This window comes from Schistosoma haematobium, chromosome 4 (genome assembly GCF_000699445.3).
Source record: "Schistosoma haematobium chromosome 4, whole genome shotgun sequence".
Lineage (NCBI taxonomy): Eukaryota > Metazoa > Platyhelminthes > Trematoda > Strigeidida > Schistosomatidae > Schistosoma > Schistosoma haematobium.
This window is the reverse complement of record NC_067199.1, coordinates 40,143,902-40,166,026: the sequence shown is the minus strand read 5'-3', so window position 1 is coordinate 40,166,026 and position 22,125 is coordinate 40,143,902. Positions and strand designations below refer to the sequence as shown.

The 22,125-nt window shown below is 38.3% G+C and overlaps 2 protein-coding genes across 2 annotated transcripts; one reads left to right on the top strand and one right to left on the bottom strand.

The window, feature by feature from the left end:
* Nucleotides 1-4,150: 4,150 nt before the first annotated feature.
* On the top strand, nt 4,151-4,585 carry RPL31 (60S ribosomal protein L31; the record flags this gene model as incomplete). Its single annotated transcript, XM_012946280.2, has 2 exons — nt 4,151-4,377; nt 4,414-4,585. The coding sequence occupies exons 1-2, from the start codon at nt 4,181-4,183 to the stop codon at nt 4,583-4,585; spliced, it is 369 nt and encodes a 122-aa protein (XP_012801734.1). The 5' UTR covers nt 4,151-4,180.
* An 8,676-nt stretch (nt 4,586-13,261) lies between these two features.
* Nucleotides 13,262-21,820, bottom strand: MS3_00008059 (uncharacterized protein). The gene is made up of 3 exons (XM_051216398.1): nt 20,684-21,820; nt 18,472-18,685; nt 13,262-13,774 (listed from the first exon to the last, which is right to left on the bottom strand). Exons 1-3 carry the CDS (start codon nt 21,667-21,669, stop codon nt 13,526-13,528), a joined length of 1,449 nt encoding a protein of 482 aa, XP_051066992.1. The 5' UTR covers nt 21,670-21,820; the 3' UTR covers nt 13,262-13,525.
* Between the last annotated feature and the right edge of the window lie 305 nt (nt 21,821-22,125).

Here is a 22,125-nt window from a genome sequence, read left to right as displayed (position 1 = left end):
GACTGAACTAGTCCAATATCACGACATTTGAAGCACTTAGAATTACGAAATTGACATGAATTAGAAGAGTGGAACTTGCAACAGGACAAACACTGGCCAAACTTGTCCCCATCCTCGTGAACTGCATCCAAACTCAACGAATTGTCTGCATAATCTTGAGTATGAACTGGGTTCGGGTGACGTAATGTAGTGGACTTTTTATATCCTCATGAATCATTTTACGAAATCTTCCTCCTTTACGACATTCGAAATTTGTATACTGAGCATAGTCTAGCAGCAGCTCCTTGAGAGCTGTATAAGAAAGCGAAATGGGCTTTTCCGGCATAGCCAGAGTTCTTAATAAGCTGTATGTTTCTTTTCCAATGAATGTGAGGAAGTGTGCCACAATATTAACATCCCCATCATCTTCCTTGGTCATAGCCCAGATTTCGAACCTTTCAAAGTAATCTTCAAAAGCTTCCGAAGTTGAATGAACATCTAACTTTTCCATTGCAGGCTCCATCGCGACGCCAATATAATATTCGAATTATCGTATGAACTAGGAATTCCAGGATTAACGCAATTGAATTAAGAAGACACAGGCACAAACGGATGTATTGTATTTAGAATTCGAAATCGAGAATTCAACAAGTACAAAGATATCATTAGTCCATTCAAACACCACAATGTTGTTTACAAAGACTTCAGCAAGGCATTTGACAAGGTGCCAACTAATAAACAGCCATTGAAGTTAGAAAACCTTGGTATTGCCGGACCTATTTAAAACATATTAAAGATTCCCCAGTAGGTCGTAAGCAGAAAGTAAGAATAAATTCGAAGTGCTCCACCTGGAGACCAGTAATTGATGGTGTAACTCAAGGTTCTGTCCTATGTCCTTAACTTTTTATACTGTATTTAAATGGTCTCCCAAGTATAGTACAGTCGCCAATGTTATTATATGCTGGCGATGTATACATCTGGCGAGTAATAACCGGAGACTTAGACGCATACGCACTTCAGACAAAATTAAATAATGTGATTAATTTGTCTGAAGAGTGACTGATGACTATCAACGCGGCAAAGTGTGTCTTCATGCACTCTGGGGACTCAGACATGATAGGTACAACATAAGGGAAGTGTCATTACCCGTGGTCCGGTCTCATAAGGACCTAGGAGTGACAATGAGTCATAACCTTAAGACGACGGCCCATTGCCGGAAGGTTGCAGCTAGGGCGTTTCGAACCCCCCTGGGCCTTAAAACGGACACTCACTAAGTTAGATACTACCATGTTCACCACAGTATACACATCCTTAGTGAGAACTAAGCGTGAGAACTGCGTTCAGGCTGCAAGCCTCTGTTTAAAAGGTGACTCGGATATTCCAGAAAAAGTACAGAGGGTGGCTACCCGTGCAATTCCGGAACTCCGAGTCTTACCATACAAAGAACAGCTTGAAAAGCTGGACCTCTTTACTTTGCCATATCGCAGATTAAGGGGAGATCTAATTTTGATGTACAGAATACTGAGAAATGATTTTGGACCCAACTTATTCTCTCTTTTTCTTCACACTAGATCGGGACATCTCAGACGACATAGCAGGCGAGTAGAAAAGTCAAGAATGAACAAAATACCCGTGGCATACAGGTTTTCACACCGAGTCATCAATACTTGGAACCTGCTGCCCGGAACAGTGGTGTCCGCACCTTCAGTTGACTCTTTCAAGAGAAGGCTGAACATTTACGGAAGCCCACTAGAAAAGGAATAACATAAGCTGTATGTCTTCTGTCCTTACTACACAAATCTGGATCTGAAATCATAGTAGTAAGGATTAAATGGTTCAAATGGTTCAAATGGTTGTGGACGGAATAGAAGAAGCTTTCGCTTAACAGGCTTCCGTGTCTAGTAGCAGGGGATCACCAAATCCTCCAGGCAGGAACCTAGGTATGTTAACAATAAAAGAGGAAAAGAAATTGGTAAATCATAGTGCGATGCTGTCCTTGGTCCTTAAGAATAGGTCAAGTTGCCTCTTGAAGGACTCCTGAGAAGTCGCTTGGACTAGCTCGGCCGGCAGCGAATTCCAGCTTTTGACAACTCTTAAGGAGTAGAAGTTGTGTCTACATTCCGTCTTGCTATGTTGTGTTTCCAGTTTCTGGGTGTTACCCCTTAGGTTATTGTTCGAACTAAGCTTAAGTAGGTGTTTAAGAGGATGTCCAGAAGTGTTAAGAATACTATAAGCCATTAATAAATCACCTCTAAGACGCCTATATTCTAGTGGGTAAAGGTCTAGTGAACGGAGGCGTTCTTCGTAAGGCTTAGATTTGAGTCCTCGAACTGATTTCGTGGCTCGCCGTTGGATACGCTCCAAAGTGACCTTATCCTTTTGGAGTGAGGGGGAGTACTATGTTTCCGTACTCTAAATGGGGACGGATGAAACTATTGAAGATTGTGTGGAAAGTTCTTCCGTCAAACTGACCAAAAATGCGCCTCAACGTTACCAGTGCAAGGTTTGCTCGGAAGGCATTTTTGTCACAGTTAGCGTAAGACTTTAAGTCATGGGGCACCAGGACTCCTAAATCTTTTCGACTTGGGATACTACTAGAGAGGAGTTTCCTAAGTTGTAACTGTAGTTTGCGACATGTCGCAGATGGACTACTTTACACTTAGAAGTGTTAAAGGTAAGTCCGTTATCGTCTGCCCAACTATGAAGTCGAGTCAGATCCTCTTGAAGAGCCTGTATATCGTCTTGGTTGCGTATCTCTCTCCAAAGTTTCACGTCGTCGGCAAAAAGTAATAAGTCTGACGTTACCTGTTGAGGAAGATCATTTATGTAAATCAAGAAGAGAAGAGGCCCTAGTACTGAGCCCTGGGGACCCCACTAGAACATTCCATAGCTTGAGATAAAGTGAAATTAACCCTAACCTTAAAGTGTCGATTTTTTAGGTATGAAGTAAGCCAGTCGATTAGAGGTGGTTTGATACCTAGTCGTTTGAGCTTGTTGATAAGACACAAGTGGTTAACCTTATCAAAAGCTTTTGAGAAATCAAGGTAAATGACATCAACCTTTCCCTTGCGATCGAGGATGCTTGTCCATCTGTCCACCGCAGTCAGCAGGTTGGTTATACAAGAGTAACCCTTCCTGAAACCATGCTGTTGGGGTGAGAAGAAATTTAAGGACAGTAGGTAGTCATTTAAACCGTCGCATATCAGGGACTCCATGAGTTTTGAAGGTAACGACAGAAGAGCTACCGGCCGGTAACTTGAAGGTTCATTGCGTCGACCACCTTTGAAAATTGGTGTGATGTGAGCCAACTTCCAATTTTCCGGTAGTTTGCCTCGGCTAAGCGAGTGTGAAAACATCACGCTAAGCGGCGTTGCCAGGATTGAGGCTGCCTCCCTCAGTATGGCAGGATGAACCATATCCGGGCCAGGAGAAGTGTCAAGTCGTAAGTGCTGCAGTTTCCGGAACACCAAGTCAGCGCTTAGGTCCACTTCAGAAAGTCCTGTGGAATTGCAGATGAAACTGTCGTCAATAAAGTTGATATCAGCCGGTTGAAATGTTTGAGAGTAATGGGCCGCCAGAAGGTTAGCGGCCTCGCCATCGTTGTTGGTCGGGCCGTTAGGACCTAGCAGTTGAGAAACTCCTGTTTTGGCTTGACGAAGAGAGGCTGCATAACGGAATAGGCTTCTAGGGTTAGAGGCGAATTTGTCCATAAGCTTTGTTTGGTACTGAAGCCTGTCTTCTCTTATAGCCTTCGTGCATGTGTTCCTGATATGTTTGTATTGCCTATACGCTCCATCGTTATTAGTTCGTTTGTATTCCGCCCAACAAATGTATAAATGGGCTGAAAAAAACCGAGAATGCAAAAGTCTTTTACCGGTATGCAAAAAAACACAAAAGTAAAAATATGATGTTACAACAAGGAACAGATTCACAGTTTATTGTTTGGTGTACCATATCATGTCGGGCTAACCAATAAATATGCCACAACCTTAAATCAAAGTACAGATATATATCTATATCCCGCCATGAATCTTAGTGTAACTAATGTAGAAAAATTATGGCTGGATTCGCAGTATGAAAATAACATGTATATAAGCTATTCTTTATATGAGCGTTATAAATTGGACATTAAGCAGACTGATCATTCAAGGGTCAGTAAACATTAGCGGTCACTTAGGTTTGGCGTGCTTGCTTGTCGGCCATGGTGCAATCAGGAGCGAAAGCTAGAAGGACTGCCAGAAAAGGTGTTGCTACTCGTGAATATACAATTCATTTGCATAAACGCATTCATGGTGTTGGTTTCAAAAGGCGAGCTCCTAAAGCTATTAAAGAAATAAAGATGTTTGCTAAAAAGATGATGGGCACTGAAGATGTTCGAATTGGTGTGCGGCTCAATCAGTAAGCTCTTATAGTTGTTCTTTTATATATATATAGATTTATATGGTCCAAGGGTGTCCGAAATGTTCCATATCGTGTCCGCGTGAGGCTTGCGCGCAAAGCTAACAAGGATGCAGATAGTATACATAAGTTCTACACTTTGGTTACATTCGTGCCTTGTACTGATTTTAAAGGAAAGCAGATAATTAATGTTGAATCAGCAGAATGAGTCTGTTATAAATAAACTTATGGACTGGACTATTAGCTAGTTGAATTTATTTCCTATACGTGGGAGGCTATAAAGAATAATCCTTGTCATTCCAATATTTTGAAGCCGTATATCGTGTACTGAAGCTTTATTATAGGAGACTTGTGCAAAGACGAGGTTTTATGAATGCAGAATAACTTTGAAACCTCTGAAAAAGTACTTAGTCTGAGTTTCGTAAAATATCACTCCTTTTCCTTGTTGATTGAACCATTTGGTTTCATCAAATACAGGATGGTCTGCTTAGTAGTTAATTTAAATAGGTCTTTGTCAAGTTTAAGCACCACTTTTAATTGTGCACTGTGTTTCATATTAAGGACGATCTTCATAAAACTAAAATCGGCATCTTAAGTCTTACCATGTATAATATCTACTCAACGTTTCTGTCGTGGATTGCTTTCTGGATTAAACTTATTAAGTCGAGTCTACTTTGAAGGGTCGGTTTTAAGTGTATTGAAGTGACAATATAGACCTTCGAACCGCGACACACTGCAGTTTCGTGTGAGTTGCTTTGTCCGTGTCTCAGGAATGGCTTGTTTTCAGATTTGTTCTGTGTTTCTGCTGTTTGGCAATAAAAGATACTAATATATGATTTTGTAATAACCTTACTCATATTGGTAACTACAGTTACAAACACTTTCCTTGTAGCTACTTGAAGCATGTCGACTTAGTCCGCATGTCTCAATAAAAGCAAACATTTTGAATACTTAGTTCCTTTCAGCAAAGAGCTAACTTGTTGACCATAGGTAGTTTGAACTTACTCAACTATGCAGGTGTTCTCAAACCGCTAGATTTCCCGTATCTTGTCCCGCAGTACCAGATAATTTCTTTTTCTTGAGAACTGTTATCTTAACGATTTGGCATATGGAAGTTTCTCGATATGATTGTAAATGTCAATCTTGCCTCTACTAATCCCTACCATGCATGGGGCAGTACTGCCTCACCAGGCAAAGGGCGAGTGTACAGTCACGTAGTTCTCTCTGCTTCATTTGGGGCATACAAACCTAGGAAACACTCAAGCTACAATTCTTTGACCATACAATGAAACCAGCGGGTCGCTAATGGTAAAAGAGATGGATCCTCATCTTCTGGTTCGGTTAGGATGCGTTTTGGTATTGTTGGATACCTACTTAGATGTACAACGTCAAATGTCACGAGAGGTCAGGAGTCTAGGGTTCATAAATAAAAAGTCGGTCTGTTTAGTCGTCTATTTGGTTAGACATATACCTTGTAAGACTGAGTACGCTCCCCACTCGGGATTAGTAGACTAATTGCAACCTATGGCTAGAGTCGTTGAATATCAGTGCTCATAACCAATTATTGGCGCAGTTGCATTCGCTTTTTAAATCTTGGATTGATTTCCCTAGCTTTACGTCCTTTGGTGGCGTTCTTACCTTTCGAACTGTACGTATGTTTAGATTCCCCTTGTTCTCGGTGTAATTTTCCACAACGATCATCTCCATTCTGCCTACTCGGGACGTGGCAACTTGAACCGTTGCTAACTGGTGCTTGGTCTTACGTTGGTAGTTGCTGATTAGGTGGTTAGTATAGTTTATCATCTAATAATGTCACTGAATTAGTCAAAGCAGATTGGAACTATTGTTGCGTATGGTCATTGCGGACTAACGGTGGTTAAATTTGTAATCAGACAGAGGTTACATGAAGCCTGATGTGTGTATGTGATCAGTGATCGAGGTGGTGTAATAGAATATTTCCGCAGAATAATAAGAATTAGGTTCTAAGTGATTTATACAACTTGGACTGCGAACCAACATGACTTCATCTGAAAATGGGGCTCAATGTGTATGTCTTAACACACCATTCTCTTTAAAGCCATGTAACTAAGTAGTTCTGCAACTGGATTAATACTCACTTAAATCGGTTATTTCAGACTTAGTTTCATTAATTGCTTTTACTGCCTTCGCCTCGTACTGGGATCATTTGTGATGATGACAGCGTAATTTTAATTAATTTCATCAGTAATGCATATGGATTCTTCACGTCCTCCTAACAACGGGTTTTCCGTCCTATTTGTTGGCAGAGTGTTTTTGTACGCAACCCGTCAACGGAAAGGTGTATACGTTTATTAGTTATACGCCGTGAATGTTAGTTGTAATGACGATAATTCGTGTACATGGTAGATTAATGTGTCCACTAACTGCAAATCTGGTAATGTAATGGCGTGTAGTCAGAAGGCGAACATTTAAGATACCTAATAGCGGTAATGGAACTGAGGATTCTTTGCACTTGAGTGTCCGATTTTTGACCACATGATTTCCTCATTCAATGCAAATGGTTGGTCAACGGTTCCAATGCTCAACATGAAGAACTGGATTTTAAGGTTTTGTGGGGCCGGCAGGTTTTATTTTTGATTTCGCGTAATAGCATGTTCATTATTGATGTTACTACTGAGTTCTTACTCGACTATTGTATGACGTCTATTATTGTAGTTACTTTTATGGGATCAGTTCCCAAATCCATCCTTACTTGGATATTTTAATTAAATTGCTATAATTAAGGAAGATTTGTCTATATCAACCGTCACATCCGAATATTTGGGTTTCTAACATTACGTAGTTGTTATAACAATAAAATGACGCACGTTTCTAATATGTAGAGCAAATTAGTCCTTATAGTGTTTCCGGTATTCAGCATTTCATGTACATTAACTTTATTCATACCTTGTTTGATTTCGCGTACTTGCGCATCTTCTGTCGTAAAATGTGACAGTAAATTGTTTACAAGCTGGTTGCAACTTCTGTTGCTAGTAAGTATCGAACCGAGCTAGCTTCTAGGCTAGCTAGCATTCCACAGAAAGTATAGATGAGCATTGATTGCAATTGCATGACGCCACGAAAATGGCGGGTAAAGTCACTTGGTTCGTGAAACGTCCGCTTACAAGCACTGTGATTCTTCAGGCTCCTTACAACTAATTGAAACCCGTCGGTCTGCTCCGAGTGACCGTGAGTTTGACCACAACCAGAAGATGTTACGTAAGGAAATCGGGCAAAGCTTGCTTAGGGAACGAGAAGCCTGGTGGTCGGAGCGTGATAATGAGCTGGAAGCAGCAGCTGCATCTGATAACTACCAGGAGCTCTTCCAACTCATCCGAGCCACTGGCAGCAAGAAGTCTGGTGTGAGCTAAAACAATCTACGAGGATGAAGGGATGCCAATCACTAACATGCACCGACGTCTTGGACGATGGACAGAATTCTTCGAAGGGCAGTTCAACTGGCCTGCTGCTCCGGCAACATCGGTCGAACTGTCCTGTCCTCCATAGCCGTTGACGACTGATCCACCAAATGAGGCGGAAGTCCGCAAGGAACTCCAACTCTTCAAACGCTACAAATCACCTGGCCCAGATGACTTGTCTCCAGCTCTTTTTAAAGATGATGACTAAGGAACTGACGACGTTGTTTACAAAGGTCTGGGAACCAGAGAGTGTACCAACATCATGGAATGAGTCGATATTTCTCCCTATCTTTAAAAAGGATTCATGTCGTCCCTGTAACAACGATCGGGGGATAAGTCTACTTCCGACTGCGTCCAAGCTATTGGCTTCCGTCATACTTCGTAGGTTGTTCAAAACCCGAGAAAGATTGACTCGCGAGGAGCAGGCTGGTTTTCGTTCTGGTCGAGGATGTATTGATCATATCTTCACCCTCCGCCAAATGTTCGAACACCGCCATACTTATCAAAGGTCAACAATCGTAGTGTTTCTTGACATCAGGGCTGCCTTCGATTCGTTGGACAGGACTGTTCTCTGGGATTGTCTATTGAAGAAGGGTGTGTCTGGGAAGTTTATTAACATCCTAAAAGCCCTATATACAAACACCTCAGGCAGAGTGAGGGCATACAACCACCTTACTCCATTGTTCCATTCGAGCAGTGGGGTTAGACAGGGTTGTCCAATCTCACCATTCCTCTTCAACTTTGCCATCGATGACATTCTGGGAACAGCCCTGATGGGTGTAATTAATAGCGGTGTGAATCTATTGCCTGGAGAAAGGCTTCTCGACCTTGAGTATGCGGACGATATTGTGTTACTGTGCGATAATTCCCAAGGCATGCAATCCGCACTTAATCAGTTGGCAATCAGGTCCGTAGGTATGGCATGTGCATTGCACCTTCGAAGTGCAAAGTACTTCTACAATACTGGCAGGATTCCAATTCTGTACTCACCCTGGATGGTGAGCAGATAGACGTAGTCGAGAAGTTCGTGTATCTGGGTAGCTGCATAAGTGCTGGTGGTGGCATGAGTGATGAGACCAATTCACGTATAGTGAGAGCCGGAGCGGCTTATGCCAATCTGGACCACCTTTGGCGCCTTCGTGATGTCAGTCTGGTTGTAAAAGCTCGGATCTACAACGCGTCGGTGAGAGCAGTGTTGCCCTATGCTTGTGAAACCCGGCTTTTGAGTTGAGGATGTTAGACGACTCTCTGTGTTCGATCATCGCTGTCTCCGAAGGATTGCTGACATCCAGTGGCAACACCATGTTAGTAATGCAGAGGTCCGGCATCGTGTGTTCGGGTGGAGAGACGACAATTCAATTGGTGTCACCATCTTGAAACACCGACTTCGGTGGCTTTGACTTGTTCTACGAATGTCGTCCCAGAGAATTCCACGTCGTGCATTATTTGCCGACTCTGGGACTGGTTGGAAGAAGCGGAGAGGTGTTCAGTGTATGACATGGTGTCGTGGTATGAAAGGAATCTGCAAAGGGCTGGCCTGTGTTGGTCCTTCGCGACTGCCTGGCTGGGGTCCGAGAGATGGTGCAACACAGTTGCTAGAGACGTTATCAGATATGGTCAGTGGCGATCCTGCTGTAAACTCTTACTTTGTTCATAAAAAGTGGTTGCTTCTTCCTTAACTGGAAGATTTCCTCTTATTGTACTTTTCGTTTCCCCCATTATTATTATTATTACGCTACCCTACCTTATTCTGTTAGTCATTGTTTTGTTTTTTAACACTCCTCACCTTTTTTCCTTCTCCTCTTCAAATTTCCATTGTTTTGTGTGGCGCATATATATTTGGTGCTCTCTTGTACCAATATTAATGTGTTCAAACAAATAAATAAAATTACACCTATACTTTGTTGCTTAATTATAAATGATAGGGATAGAACGAGTTAGTGTTTGTAGTGGTGTCTTTTATGATGTAGATTAAATCATAAAGGCTGGGATAATTTGTCATTCTGATTTATTTTTGGAGAGGTATTTCAAAATGTATCTGTTCCGGTTACCTCATTCACTGTATTCCAACTGGGGATAGTGTAAGGAGTGAAAATAACATTACCAACACTAGTGGAAAACCGAAGGATAAAAAGTACGTAGAGAAGGTAGTCGGTTAACGAATAGCATATGATGATACAATATTCAGAATTTGTACAGAGTTGTACCGAGCTTGCTTTTTCTAATGGTCTTGACGCGTACCACCAACTACCAATTAACGTTATCCATCTGACTTCAAGTACTCTTCATTTATACATGCTTGATAACAACTGGTAGTAATTTCGTAGAAAGATATGCCTTGGTCTGATTATCATTGGCGCATTTTAACTCCCCCTAAAAATAGCGCGCTAGCGTTGTCGCTATCTTAAATTTTGAGCAGTATATGTTAGAATTAAAACCTAATGAGTTGTTTCAGCTTCAGAACATTATTGGCGGGAGCCGTAATGAGGCAATAGATGCCGACAAACGACTTAGTATGTTGAGGGTGGGTAAGTGTAGTCCTCTCATCGGATGTTCTTATACGACAACTTGTTTGTAGACTGCCAGTCCAGTCCTGCTCGTTGTCTTTATGTGGTGAGAGTGAAGACAAAAGTAGACGTTCAACGCATAATCTGGGTTGGTAGTTACAGCAATCATTCGTAGGGGAGCTAGGATTGTCTTGATTCAGAACAAATTGTGTGCGTGGGCTGCAGGATTCTGAGGAGACAAATGGCGTATGAACCTATTTTAGTGACTGGTTAAGGTTGAACTGCTACTCCTGACATTCCTCTGCTTCTTTGTGGAGTAGGTCAATATTTCAGGGGATGCTCCTCTAAGAAAGCCACCTGTTTTGACCTGAGCGTTCTAGCAATATCCCGTCCATTTTAGTTATTTATTTGAACTCATAAACATTGGTACAAGAAGTACCAAATACATATGCGCCATACAATAACAATCAAATTGTGAAAGAAGCGTAATAAAAAGAACAGATGGACAGATAAACAAACAATGAAGTATAGAAAGGATACCTATATTGGATATTTAGAGTAATCACAATACTGAGAAACATTTTGCTGATTGAGTTCTTCTGCAAACTACCAAATCTGAGGTATGGGTTCCAACGGTTGAAGTGATCGAGGAATTATGATGTCATTCGTATATACTCTGCACCGAATAATGCATATGTCAGCACCTGCAGGTGACTCATGCTGAATAGTCTCATATAAATGAGACATGTGAATATTGCTGCTAACCAAAACCAGGTATTATCGATATCCCAACAAATAATTCATTTTTAAAGGTTGTTTAATTCTTCCAGCTGTTAATGTCCGACTGGAACTGATCAGTCTCACCATATTCGCATCCTGTGTAGATTGCCTTTGTATTGCCTATAATCTACTAGCATTTTGTGCGGAGTTGGATAGTGAATAGCAGTGGGATCCAGGACACGCGTTTCGACATATGCGGTCTGATTCACTCGTATATAAACTGAGTATGTCTGAAATGCATGGTTCATACAGTGGAAGCTAGGATTGTGTTCTGGACTCAACGAACAGGGTTAGGCTAGAAGGCTCAATAAAGATCCAGAGTTAGCCCGAGGCTGCTCGCGCTGGTTAAAGCGCCATTGGTTTGGCACAGGGCCACGGTCGTATAAGTCGGTGTTCTGATTATCGATCTCGTCACGTGATAAGTAACAGTGCGAAAGACACAACAAACTCAATATGTCAGAAGGTGCTCGACGGCAGGAGCCATCAGCACAGATAATAGGTTACCACTGTGAACTTAGACAAGATCATGAGAAGGAAAAAAATAAAACAGCCGTTAACAAGAGCCGAACAGGAGCAAAGAAAGCCGAAGCACATTGCGAGTATACAGAAGCGAGCGATTGAGTGGAGAGGAGCATAGGGGTTGACAATCAAAAATATGTAGAGAAACTGGCAATTACGGTCGAACAAGCAGCTAAGAAAGAAAACACGCGAGAAGTATGCAATACATTCAGGAAGCTTGCAGGGAAATGTAGTAGACCAGAACAACCAGCCAAAAACAAGGGGGATCACCAACGAATGAGGTACAAGGGCAGTTGGACGGGTGGGTAGATCCCCTTGAAGAACCCCTGAATAGACCAGCGTCACTGAACCCATTGAACATCAAGGTAGCACACACAGACATCCCTATACATGATACCTCACTAATAATCAAAGAATTCAGCACAGTTATCAGACAAATCAGAAACGTTAAAGTAGAATGACCCTCATAGCATTCCGGTTGATTCATTAAATTCAGATATTGAGGTGAATGTGAAGATGCTCCACATTCTCCCCTGAAAAATACCGAAGAGGGGAGATCTAAGTGAGTGTTATAGCTACATAGCAATCAAATTGCCGTCAGTACCAAGCAGAGTTTTCAATGGAATTTTGCTGAACCGAATGTAAGGTTCAGTAGACGCCCACTACAATCACCATCAGAAAAGCACATTTATGAAGAGCTATCTACTCAAGATACTCCAGCTCCGTTGGACATTGACCGTCACCAACAACCCATTCTGACATCAAATAAACAAGCTTCTATTTGAGAAGGATGTTAGGAAAAATCACTGGGGGTGTATAGAACACACTTTATAGAAAATTGGGAAATAGACTAAAGGGCATGAACTGATTTCAGGCAGTTATGCAATTGGGTAACTCGAACAGAGCTAGTCCAACTGATGGAGTGGACTCAATCGAATCACTTGTGTACAATTCATCTGTTCGTCTCTTAATTGACGGTCCTGTTTTTGATCGACCTGGTGGGGTTGTGTATGCACACCAGTGACAAGTTTCATACTAGTACAAAATAGCTGTCCAATGTTTATTTAACTACTGTCAGTCCTTGATTTAAACTAAGTAAATTCAACAACTTCCTTGAAACTATCATACTAACAAATCTATTTTGTTTTTTCCCAGTGTTTCTAAATTCACATGCTATTACTTTAACATTGTATTTATTTTAAACTTAGTCATTCACTTTATAGCACTAATTTAGATGTATAACTGTGGAAATTGATCAGTAGATTCTTAATTCATTCATTTGTGAATCTTATGATTGATAGGAATTTGTAAAACACTTAATAGGTAAAATCATATGTCGCTCAATTTCGTGAATTAGTTGAAATTAGAGATGAACACCGTTGGATCCCAGCTGGTTCAGTGGTCTAGTGTTTAAGCGCTCGCAAGCGAGACTGATAGGTACTGGGTGCGTGCTATTGAGGAGTCTCACAATAGGAAGAAACAGTCATCCAGTGCTTCCAGGATTTCCATGCTGGTCTAGCTTCAATTGACTCATGATCTCAACTATTGAAATTACTACAATCTCCACAAAACCCCTTCTGATATTAAAAAAAATCATTAAACAACTCTTCGAAGTGATATATATATATATACTTGTTATCTCAGTAGTTAAATAAAATGTATTTCACATTATTACGTAACATAGTTATTATTTCAAAGCCTTATTCATTGCAACTTTACATGAAATTAGTATCCATCTATAAATTGAATATCCGATATTTAATTATTATGATTTTTTTCGTGTAAAAGTTATGTAACTAAACTACTTTAACTTTTTAGAATCACCAAAATTATTGATTTTTTTTTTATTACAGATTTTTTAATTAAACACTCGTATTGAATATTGAATGAAATAAAAAAAATTATTCAATAATAATAAGAACCTTTCATGATAGTATCCATTTTTGAACAATAAAATGGCGGTCTTCCATCCTCTGCATATCTACCAAATATTTTATTATCATAATATACTCCAAAATTTGTTAAGGGTGTAAAAAAATCAATATTTCTAGCAAGTGGTATTATACCAACAATAAATGAATATCTTGAATGTCCAGGACGTACATGTTTATCTGGATATTCTTCTGGACTAGGATTATATGTCTTTAACCAACACTAAAATTTTAGAAGAAAAAAAAACACATTTAAAATAGAAATGATAAATTTGATGTGAATGCGGTTTGTGGAGATTGTAGGAGTTTCAATAGTTAAATTCATGAGTCGATGTAAGCTAGATCACCATTGGAAACTTGGAAGAACTGGTTGGCTGTTTCGTCCTAGTATGGGACTTCTCAGCAGTGCGCATTTACGATTCCGCACGCGGGATTTGAACACAGGACTTTCGGTCTCGCGCGCTAATGTTTAACCTGTAGACCACTGAGCCACCATCAAACAGTGTTAATGTCTAACTTCTATCGATTCATGAATGACTGAGCAACCATTCATCTATTGTCTGAAATAGATACCTGTCTCTATCCGGCACGGACTGACCTTCTCTGATCACAGCTTCTCACTAGAACTTCAGGAAATCATTTTGGAGCCAGTCACTAGTGAGCACATGATAATTATGATCAGAATGAGGTTTGTGGAAATTGAAGTAATTTAATGGTTGAATTCATGAATCGACTCATTCTGACACTTTTAAATATCACATGTCAAACTTGACATTTTTACATTTTTCATTTTAATAAAAATATATTTGTAACATCCTAATAACTAAAAAGAAATAAACTTTTTGACGTTTCGTGACTCAGTGTAGGACACTTCTTCAGAGAATAAATAAGTTACTCCAAGTTTAAATCATACAAAGGTTCCTTTGTAACCTGAAAATTTAATTTTTCTACTCTACAAATATAGTATTTTTTTATTAATAACAAACAATCCTATATTCAGCTTACTTCAAATTATCGAGTGGAACCAAGGTAATGACAACTACAAACACAGTTTTATTTATTAGTCAGTAAATTTGATATCTATTTCATCGCTTACTGGCTATAACTGACTACAACAGACATAAGTAGTATCTAACGCTAATCAGAAGTGGGATACCTGGCAGCATTAAATTAAGAAGATAGAATTGAAGAGAAAAGAAGCGTAAACAGATAGCAATTGCTATAATAACAGGAATTGTAGTGAACAAGAACACGTGTAGACAACCGAGTGTATTTGAACGAATCTTACTAAAACTTGAGAACCAAACAGTAAATACTTCATTTGCAAAATATCAATCAGTTGTCTCAAAATTGACTGTTCCTTTTGCAAATATCAGCCCATCTTCTCAGATTTCATTGTGCCTACATTTTTATGCCAATTGCTTCCCGTTCCCTTTCTTTCCTCCTCGATCTTCTACTGAAATACATTCTGTTTCTGACCATCCTTATATGCCACTTACATGGATATAAGTAACTGACACAACGCAATGGAGGAATGATGAAGTTTGTAAGTGACAACTGATGGAAGATGTGCAAATGAAGTTTATTATGTGTAGTTTTCACATTTTACCAAGAAATTATATAACTTTGTAGCACACAATAATTTGTTTGTCCTCACCTGTGTTCTCGTTCACTACACATATATTTTATACAAGTTAATCAAACTACTCAAATAAATTAATTAAAATAGGAAACTTGAATTCATCAATATCATGGACTGATAATCGTTGAAAACCTGAAAAAACTGGGCAGCTAGTTCAATCTATTGTGGGGCTTCTCATGGTTTGGGATCCAAGATTCCACCACCAGCGTCCAAAATTATGTGCTTCAATACCGCGCTCAAATGCTTAACTTCTATGCAACAACTTCTATGTACAAGTTCAACAACCGCCCGAGACCCCATTCTAATAATCTTCATGGGCTCACTGGTAATTAGCTTCGAGACAAGACTTTCTGAATTCTAGCTAAAAGTCATGGTCAATAGATTTCAACAATTCAAGGTGCGAGGAAGGTACTCACTGAACACAATAAAAGATTTTTCATACACATAGTTCCCTTTATTATCTTAAATAGAGCAAGAACAAAGATTGGTGCAGAATAATATGAATTCATTTTATTTCGTTAGGTTCTCATCAGCTGCTTACAACCTAAATTATTTGAAATTCAAATTATTACAGATATTGACATATTTATACATAAGCAGCTGATGAGAACCTAACGAAATAAAATGAATTCATATTATTCTGCACCAATCTTTGTTCTTGCTCTATTTAAGACAATAAAAGATGTTAGCTAACTATCAAGGATTGATTGTATTTGGACTTGTATACTATTGTATACCGGTTCAGCGTTCTTGCATGATGCTTAAGTCTCTGAATCTTATCCCTGGTGGTAGAGTCTTAAATGCTCACTTTAGACAAGTTCCATCCTGTTATGAAGCGACCATCTAGTGCTCACAGATTCGCAATGGTTATATAATTTATTTCAGTCCGCGATCTCAATAACATGAAATATTCTGCACAATTCCTATGGTTATAATATAGATTTAAGTAATCTAATTATTGAGTAGTTATGGCGTCAATCAATCAATAATTAGTCTGCAACTGAAAATTATTCTGCTCATTTTAAAAACCTCATATATATATACCATTAAAATTCTTTTAAAAAATGAGACGAATAATTTATTTGTAATCTAAAAATTTTTTATCTATAAGTAAATATAGATAGTGGCTAGCAGTGGAATTCGGGACGCGCGTTTTGTCCTATCTGGGACGCGTCAGCTGGATGTACTTGCATCTCAGAGTTGATGTTCACTATGCGACTCAATAAGACCAAAATAGGACAAAACGCTCTTCCTGAATTCCACTGCTAGCCACTATCCAACTTTGCTTATAATGCTTGTGAATTAAGGTAAAATCGAGGCAAGATAATCACCGCGATTCAACAACAGAGGAACTGTTGAATAGATCAGCTCCACTGAATCCATCGAACACCGAAGCAGTGCCTATAGACCTTCCTATATATCACTCCGCCAACGATAGAAGAAATAAGGGTGGTCACCTGACAAATGAAGAGTGAGAAAGCAACAACACCTGAAAATACGCCATCTGAAGCACTGAAGTCAGACATAGGAGCAAATGCAAAGATGCTCCATGTTCTATTCAGGAATATTTGGGAGGAAGAACCAGTACTGACGGACTGGAAATAATGACACCTCATCAAAATACTCAAGAAAGAAGATATGAGCAAATGTGAGGACCACAGAGGAATCAAACTTGTCAGTACCGGGAAAAGTTTTTAACAGAGTGTTGCCGAGCCAGATGAAAGACTCAGTAGATACCCAACTTCGAGATCAACAGGCTGGATTCCGTAAAGATCAGTCGTGCACAGACCAAATCGCGATACAAAGGATCATCGTTGAACAATCAATCAAATGGAACTCGTCACTATACATCAACTTCCTTGACTATGAGAAGTCATATGACAGTGTGGATAGGGGGACATTATTGAAATTTCCTCGATACTATGGCGTACCTGAGAAGATCGTCAATATCATACGGAACTCATACGATGGACTACAGTACAAAGTTATGCATGGAGGACAGCTGACAAGTGCATTCCAAGTGAGGACCGGAGTCAGACAAGACTGCTTGCTCTTTCCCTTCCCCTTTCTTCTGAAGGTCGACTGGATTACAAAGACATCGACATCTGAGAGGAAACACGGAATATAATGAATAGCTCGGAATCAGTTAGAATACTTGGACTTCGCAGATTACCTGACCCCTCTATCCCATGCACATCACCAAATGCAGATGAAGACAACTAGTGTAGCAGCAGTGTCTGCATCAGTAGGCCTATATATACAGAAGGAGGAAGGCAAGATCCCCAAATACAACACAGAGAACATCAACACAATCACAGTTGATAGAGAAACTCTGGAAGATGTGGAAAGTTTCACGTGTCTGTGTAGTATCATCGATGAACATGGAGGATGTGATGCAGACGTAAAGGCGGGGATTGGCAAGAAAAGGACAGCAATTCCACAGTTGAAGAATATTTGAAACTCAAAACAACTGTCAATCAATATCAAAGCCACTATCTTCAATACTAACATCAAGACAGTGAGTTCTGTTATATTTAACTGCCACAACCATCATCAAGAAGGTACAAGTATTTGTAAATAATTGTGTGCGTAAGATACTGAATGTGCGTTGACCGGACACCATCAGCACCAGTCTAATGTAGGAGAGAACAAACCGGCTTCGAGCTGAGAAGGAAATTAGGAAAAGACGTTGGAAGTGGATAGGACACACATTGAGGGAATCACCAAACTGTATCACGAGGAAAGCCCTAACTTGGAATCCTGAAGGGAACCATTAAAAGGGAAAACCAGAGTTGGATAGAGAGTGCAGATGAGAGGCCTATGTTCCTCCAGTGGGGTTAACAAGCGTTAATAAGTTCTGGCTTTGGTGGGTTTTGAAAAAAGATAATTTCTTCATATGATCTATGACATCCAAGAGTCTTCGTCAACCCCATACAATTGAAGGTTATGTATTAGAGGTTTTTTAAAGTGAAGTCTTTGCTATTTAATCGCACACTCTTTTCATCATTTATTACATGAAAAACTAAACATGAATTATTTACATGAGAAAGACGATTATTCAATCAAGAAAAGTCAAATAAACTCAAGTCAAGTTTAATTTGTCGACCTATTAAAACGAAATGATCAAGTTAATATTGAATATTTAGATAATCAATTAATGAAAGCCTACGACAAAACTATTCTATAATACTACTGAAATGAGTAGATTTTAAATATTCCATCTAAATCATATTCACAAACTAAAACTTTTCAAAATTCAATTTTATAAATTAACTTACTTCAAATATTTTATCTATAAATGTGTGATGTAATATAAATAATGGATCATTGCTTGCTGTCGCTGTACAACACATACTTCCATCAATCAATACATGTATTTTATTATGAAACCATCTATGATTTGGATCAGCACCAGGTCGACCGCAAAATCCTTCTAATGCGATATTAAATGATAGACATACAGGACTGAGACGTTCACCAGGAACATGAAATCTATATGTATATATAAATAATTAAAAATATTCACTCAGTGTTGTTTTGCAGCAAAAGTCTGGTAAACCATTCATTTTTAAATATTAATAATGATGAATTAGTTACTTATCTCTAAGATTTAATTTGTAATTATTGGAGAATCTGTTTAATTACTAATTCATGACATTGATTATGCATTTATCTAGTTGATGGTTGTATAACACAAACTTTCACTTATCAATTGAAAAGTGAATATTTTGATGGGGTTTATTTTTCTCTGGATTGAATGGTTTGGTGATCGTGGAGCTTTCATTTTTCTTCTGAACCATATCATCAGCACAGAATTCAAGTAGAATAAAACTCCATCAAAACCATCCATCTAAGCTACAAATCTTCTTGACCATCTTGAAGTTAATATTATAGTAGCAGGGTTACAGCTTTACAAAATGATGATGTTATCAATTAATGAATGTTTACTTATTCAACTAAATAATATTGGATATTTATTTCATTAAATTAAAACAAAATTGAATATGGTATCTGATGTGTCTTCCCAAATAAACGCTACTTGTTATATCTGATCGTCACAGATTATTATGCCGCTTATCACTTGTATACTTGTAAAGCGAGGAACCACTGCAATTCTCACGATGTAAAAGTAAGAACACGAAAACTGGTACAAATGAAGATTTACTAACCCCAATTCATTAGTCAATAAGTTAATAGTTTATATTCGCTTATAGAAACATCTATCAGTATAGGGTTGTGGAGATTATTAAGGTTTTGATTGAGATCATGAACTGATTGATGTTAGACCACCATTGGAAACCTGGAAGCACTGAACGGCCGTTTCGTCCTATTGTGGGACTCCTCAGCAGTGCGCATCCACGATCCCGCTCGCGGGATTCGAACCCAGGGCGTTTCATCTTGCGCGTGAACGCTTAACCTACTAGATCACTGAGCTGGCATGATGCCAGCCGTCCAGTGCTTCCAGGTTTTCAGTGGTGGTCTAACATCAGTGGGTTGAAGATCTCAATCAAGAAACATCTATGTTTACCATTCTGCTCATCATTTTTGTATTCAAATATTTTAAATGTTTTTTTCACTTGTTAATTATGAAGTAGAAATTATTTTCAAAATTCTGAAATCATATCTTCATTCAAACAGTGTCGATTGTATAATAATCAGTTTGTTGTAGTTAAACGTAATGAAAATTGTACATAGAAAAGCAACTGGAAAATTTGTATTGAGTTATATAGAGAAATCTATACATGATGTTATAAACAAGAATTGACTACACAATGCTCGTGACTTGAGGCAGTACCGAGGCAATCCGTACAGCGTGCTGCACATATGCCAATAAGAGACTGATCAGTTGCAGTCATAAACATTAATCGGAACATTCAAGTATACAATACAACATGAATTGAAACTTGATCACATTGCACAAGCCAGTGGCTATGACGACTCATTAACTGAGTGGATAACATGATGGCGTTTGAAACGAACGGTACTGGGTTCGAGTCCTGGAGTAAATATCAACTATGAGATGCAGGTACATCCAGATGACGAGTCCGAATGGGACGAAACGTGCGTCCTGCATTCCACTACTAGCTACCATCCATCTTTGCTGATAATGCTTATGACATCGAGGCATTCTACACAGAATACATATATGTCAATAAGAGACTGATCAATTGTGCAGTCATGAAGATCAATGAAAAGATTCAAATAAACATTAAAAATGAATTAACAATCCTGAAAGTTATACAAGTAAATGATTGGTAAAAGTGCTTTATGTTTTTCCAATAGCTTGTAGCTACTGGTCTTCTTATTTTTCAATTCTGATTCAAAACCACTGAAGAGCTCGGTGCTAAATATTTTAAAGGAGTTTACACTGTTCAAATTAGTCAACCGAAAAAAACTTGTTCAAATGATACTAGATTAGTTGAAAGGGAATCTTTACGTTATTAAACTTTTATGTGGTATATGCATAAGCATAAATATTTGTCTACTTACTTTTCTAAGCTTAAAACGAATTTCAAATCCTCTACATCCGGAAGGTTCCCTTTTTTAAATTCCCGTGTAATTATACCTTTTCCACCTTTCTGACAACCAGAACAAAGCAAATCTTTCATTGGTTCATAGCAGTACTCAGTTAGATTACTAAATGGTGATCCAGATGATATATGTAATCCCATTTCACTGCGTCTACCCGGTGCGCCAATATATCTATTTGTACATATATCACAATGTCTTAAACCGATCCAATCCCAATATGGTGTTGCATAATCTGATATACCAAATACTTGTATCGCAATTTTTGTCATCAATCTCTCCCATAACAGATTATAATAACGATGCCAAATTGGAAAACAAACACCATCATGATTGAAATTTAATATTCCATAATCTTCACAATCCTGAACATTTTTATACAATGTACTACGGCTACCATAACGATGTAAATAAGTAATGTAATATTGAACAGAAGCATGTTCTAATTTAGGTTTTGTCAATGGATCAACATTCCAGTTATCTGATTCATCAATTAAAAGATAACCAGATGGCCATGTTTGACTTAATACAATTAATCTTTTAAATATATATAATTCCCTATCAGTTAATGTTTTTATATCGCGTCGTATTTTAATTGAACGTTTATTACAATGTTGACCTTTCCATCCAAACCAACATTCATCACAAGCTGCACCAAAATAATTACCAAAACATTGACAAAAATGTGTAAAATAACGTTTTGGCCAATCAATTCTATCATCTATTAAAAATACACTTGGTACTTTCTCTTTAGGTGTCCATATTTGTATACATTCACCATATTTTGGTCCACCGCATACTTTACCATTAATATTACTTAATGGACAACATACTGGTATACGTCTAGTTAAATTATAACCACATTGTACTGGTATCATTCCATATATTATAATGAATTGATTCAATAATGATAATATAATATAAATGAATGTTATTATTGTAATCATTTGTAATATAATATAATAAAATCTATGTAATATAAATCCAGATATAATTGTAATTGTTACCAAGATAATAGAAATTAATTATATGAATAATTTTCCAAGTAATATGTTCTGATCATTATTATTGATTATTAATAATCTATTAAGTATTGATTTTTAAAGAAAAACATTTTTTTTAAAAAAAGTAGTATGATTATTGAATGTAAGAAGAGAGGAATAGACTTATTAATGTTGATGAATAGATAGTAAGAGGAGAGTGCAATTCTAAGTAGATATAGTAGAAGTAATAGTAATAGTATTAGTAGTAGTAGTAGTAGTAGTAGTAGTAGTGGGGGTAGTAGCAATAATAATGTTAATAGTAGTAATATAGTTATAATGGAAGAAGTAAGAACTGTTGTATAAAAATGCACTTTATAATCCTGCACCATTCTATTGATATAACTAATATAATTAATGTAC